A 3,706-nucleotide genomic window follows, 5' to 3' on the forward strand; every position below is an offset into this window, starting at 1 on the left:
AAGTTTCCATCCACTTGTCAATCAAATGATCTGATGTTTGGTAAATAAATCTGGTGAAAGTGTGTTTCCATCCAACGGCTTTACAGCCAATAAGAACCTGTGGTGGTGATGACATCACACGCTGTTTTAGGGTCAGACGGGACATCTGATTGGTTGGAGACATTTTAAGGTGTTTCCATTCATTTACACTGAATCACGACATTCAACAACAACAAAGGTTTTCTAGACAAAATGGATCCCGTCCACCAACACATGATCTATACTGGTCCACCTCCATCGGTCTAAGAATCTGTAAGAATATCATCAAGATAAAATCTGATGAGACGAACATTTTTCCTTTGATTCATGAAATTCTATCAAATTTTGTCCTGAAAGCCGTTGCTGTAGATGTAACGTTACGGTAAAGCCGGGCATGGAGATGAGGCCCACCAACAGGGGGGTCAGCAGGACCACCAACAGGGGGGTCAGCAGGACCACCAACAGGGGGGTCAGCAGGACCACCAGATCTTTACTGTCAGGGGAAACCATCTGATTCTATGTTGGAATCAACACTTTAAGTCCCAGGACCTTTACCTTGTGTGTGTCTCTGTGTGGACAGACATGATGGGAGCTAATTCTTCCTGATTCCTCCACAGAGTGGACCAGAAGAGCTCAGAGGGTCCCAGTCGGTCCCAGTCCTCCCAGCAGAATCAAACCCACTCCATCTTTATGGTCTGTACATGTACACCAACTACTTTTACATCTATTCTGTTCCCAATCATCTCCATGCTGCCCTGTTCAGACCAGAGGGTCCTCAGTCTGTCCATCATGGATCTGATGGTTGCTTCCATGATTTCAGTCTGACTGGCATTCATATGATCTTCTGTTCCAGCTGCTGGAGGACGACATCGTCACTTTTGTGAAGAACGAGCTGAAGAAGATCCAGAAGCTTCTGAGACCAGATTACCCAGAATGCCCAGAGAGTCAGAGGGAGGGTGAGGATGAAGAGCAGAGGAGGAGCAGAGAGGCGTTTCTGAAGATCACACAGCACTTCCTGAGGAGAATGAAGCAGGACGAGCTGGCTGACCGTCTGCAGAGCAGTAAGAGGATTTCTCTAAAGATTTAACTTGCTGGACTAATGGGACGTTTACTAATGTCTCCAGAGAAGGGTCAGAGTATGTTCCTGTTTCTTTATGAATCACCTACTGATCTTCTTTGTTCTGTGTTCATTCAGGAAGTCCAGCAGGAGTTTGTAAGCGTAAACTCAAATCTAAGCTAGACAGGAAGTTCCAGCGTGTGTTTGAGGGGATTGCTAAAGCAGGAAACCAGACCGTTCTGAATCAGATGTTCACAGAGATCTACCTCCTGAAGGGAGGGGCTGCAGGGGTCAAGGATGGACATGAGGTCAGACAGATTGAAACAGCATCCAGGAAACCAGACACACCAGAACCAACAATCAGACAAGAAGACATCTTTAAAACCCCCCCCTGGAAGAGATAGACCAATCAGAGCAGTGATGACAACGGGAGTGGCTGGCATCGGGAAAACAGTCTTAACACAGAAGTTCACTCTGGACTGGGCTGAAGGCAAAGCCAACCAGGACATCCAGTTCACATTCCCATTCACCTTCAGAGAGCTGAATGTGCTGAAAGAGAGAAAGTTCAGCTTGGTGGAACTTGTTGATTACTTCTTTAGTGAAACCAAAGAAGCAGGAATCTGCAGGTTTGAAGAGTTCCCGGTGGTCTTCATCTTTGACGGTCTGGATGAGTGTCGACTTCCTCTGGACTTCCTCAACACTGAGATCCTGACTGATGTTACAGAGTCCACCTCAGTGGGTGTGCTGCTGACAAACCTCATCAGGGGGGATCTGCTTCCCTCTGCTCGCCTCTGGATAACCACCCGACCTGCAGCAGCCAATCAGATCCCTCCTGGGTGTGTTGACATGGTGACAGAGATCAGAGGGTTTACTGACGCCCAGAAGGAGGAGTACTTCAGGAAGAGATTCAGAGATGAGGAGCAGACCAGCAGGATCATCTCCCACATCAAGAGATCACGAAGCCTCCACATCATGTGCCACATCCCAGTCTTCTGCTGGATCACTGCTACAGTTCTGGAGGACGTGTTGAAGACCAGAGAGGGAGGAGAGCTGCCCAAGACCCTGACTGAGATGTACATCCACTTCCTGGTGGTTCAGTCCAAAGTGAAGAACATCAAGTATGATGGAGGAGCTGAGACAGATCCACATTGGAGTCCAGAGACCAGGAAGATGATCAGGTCTCTGGGAAAACTGGCTTTTGAGCAGCTGCAGAAAGGCAACCTGATCTTCTATGAATCAGACCTGACAGAGTGTGGCATCGATATCGCAGCAGCCTCAGTGGTCTCAGGAGTGTTCACACAGATCTTTAAAGAGGAGAGAGGACTGTACCAGGACAAGGTGTTCAGCTTCGTCCATCTGAGTGTTCAGGAGTTTCTGGCTGCTCTTCATGTCCATCTGACCTTCACCAACTCTGGAGTCAACCTGCTGACAGAAGAACAAACATCACCAACACAGTTCTACCAGAGTGCTGTGGACAAGGCCTTACAGAGTCCTAATGGACACCTGGACCTGTTCCTCCGCTTCCTCCTGGGTCTTTCTCTGCAGACCAATCAGAATCTCCTACGAGGTCTGCTGACACAGACAGGAAGTAGCTCAGAGACCAATCAGGAAACAGTGAAGTACATCAAGGAGAAGATGGATGAGGGTCTGTCTGCAGAGAGAAGCATCAACCTGCTCCACTGTCTGAATGAACTGAATGATCGTTCTCTAGTGGAGCGGATCCAACGGTCCCTGAGTTCAGGACATCTCTCCAGCTATAAACTGTCTCCTGCTCAGTGGTCAGCTCTGGTCTTCATCTTACTGTCATCAGAAGAAGATCTGGACGTGTTGACCTGAAGAAATACTCTGCTTCAGAGGAGGCTCTCCTGAGGCTGCTGCCAGTGGTCAAAGCCTCCAAAAAGCTCTGTAAGTGGGATTTATTCATCACATTAAATACTCTGATATCTTATACAGGAGTTAAATATAACAACTTATTTTATCAGGATTAAGCACTTTAATGTCATAGTTATCTATTCTAAATGTCCCATGATTTCTTTTGTCCCTTTATTCTTTCTCATTTTAATGCTCTTATCAACATGGAAAAGTGATTTGGCTCGCTTTGTCAAATGTTTTTTATTGAAAAAAACATAATTTATCATATATATATATATATATATATATATATATATATATATATATATATATATATATATTTATACACATATATACCTACCTACTGTAGTGTTCAATTTCACACACAAGACGTAGAGCAACAAACTTTTACTAAATTACAAAAAGTTTGCTAGGCCAAAAGGAACGTTAATCTTGCAATATGATAATTGGTGCCGTTAAAATGGGTTTGCATTAATCACGTGTTTAACTGACAATAGTAATATAAACAACTTGTTTCCTTCCTATGGTCTCTCCAGGCTGAGTGGCTGTAACCTGTCAGAGAGAAGCTGTGAAGCTCTGTCCTCAGTTCTCAGCTCCCAGTCCTCTAGTCTGAGAGAGCTGGACCTGAGTAACAACAACCTGCAGGATTCAGGAGGGAAGCTGATCTATGATGGTCTGAAGAGTCCACACTGCACTCTGGAGACTCTCAGGTCAGGATTCATTAACCCGTTCAACTGATGACCATTTAAACTCTGACTA

The 3,706-nt window shown here is 45.5% G+C and overlaps 1 protein-coding gene across 5 annotated transcripts in view; it reads left to right on the top strand.

The window, feature by feature from the left end:
• Positions 1 to 2,926, top strand: part of LOC116679178 (protein NLRC3) — a 6,094-nt gene extending 3,168 nt beyond the window's left edge. For 4 of the 5 annotated variants that reach the window (XM_032508864.1, XM_032508867.1, XM_032508866.1 and 1 more), the window contains exons 5-7: positions 636 to 711; positions 872 to 1,079; positions 1,214 to 1,494. In XM_032508864.1, the coding sequence (XP_032364755.1) occupies positions 636 to 711; positions 872 to 1,079; positions 1,214 to 1,479 (550 nt within the window). In that variant the 3' untranslated portion in view covers positions 1,480 to 1,494. Of the gene's footprint in view, positions 1 to 635; positions 712 to 871; positions 1,080 to 1,213 lie in introns of those variants that run through there. The other variant, XM_032508863.1, reaches the window with a different exon arrangement.
• Positions 2,927 to 3,706: the final 780 nt, after the last annotated feature.

The sequence above is a fragment of the Etheostoma spectabile genome, unplaced genomic scaffold (genome assembly GCF_008692095.1).
Source record: "Etheostoma spectabile isolate EspeVRDwgs_2016 unplaced genomic scaffold, UIUC_Espe_1.0 scaffold00009684, whole genome shotgun sequence".
NCBI classification, from domain to species: domain Eukaryota; kingdom Metazoa; phylum Chordata; class Actinopteri; order Perciformes; family Percidae; genus Etheostoma; species Etheostoma spectabile.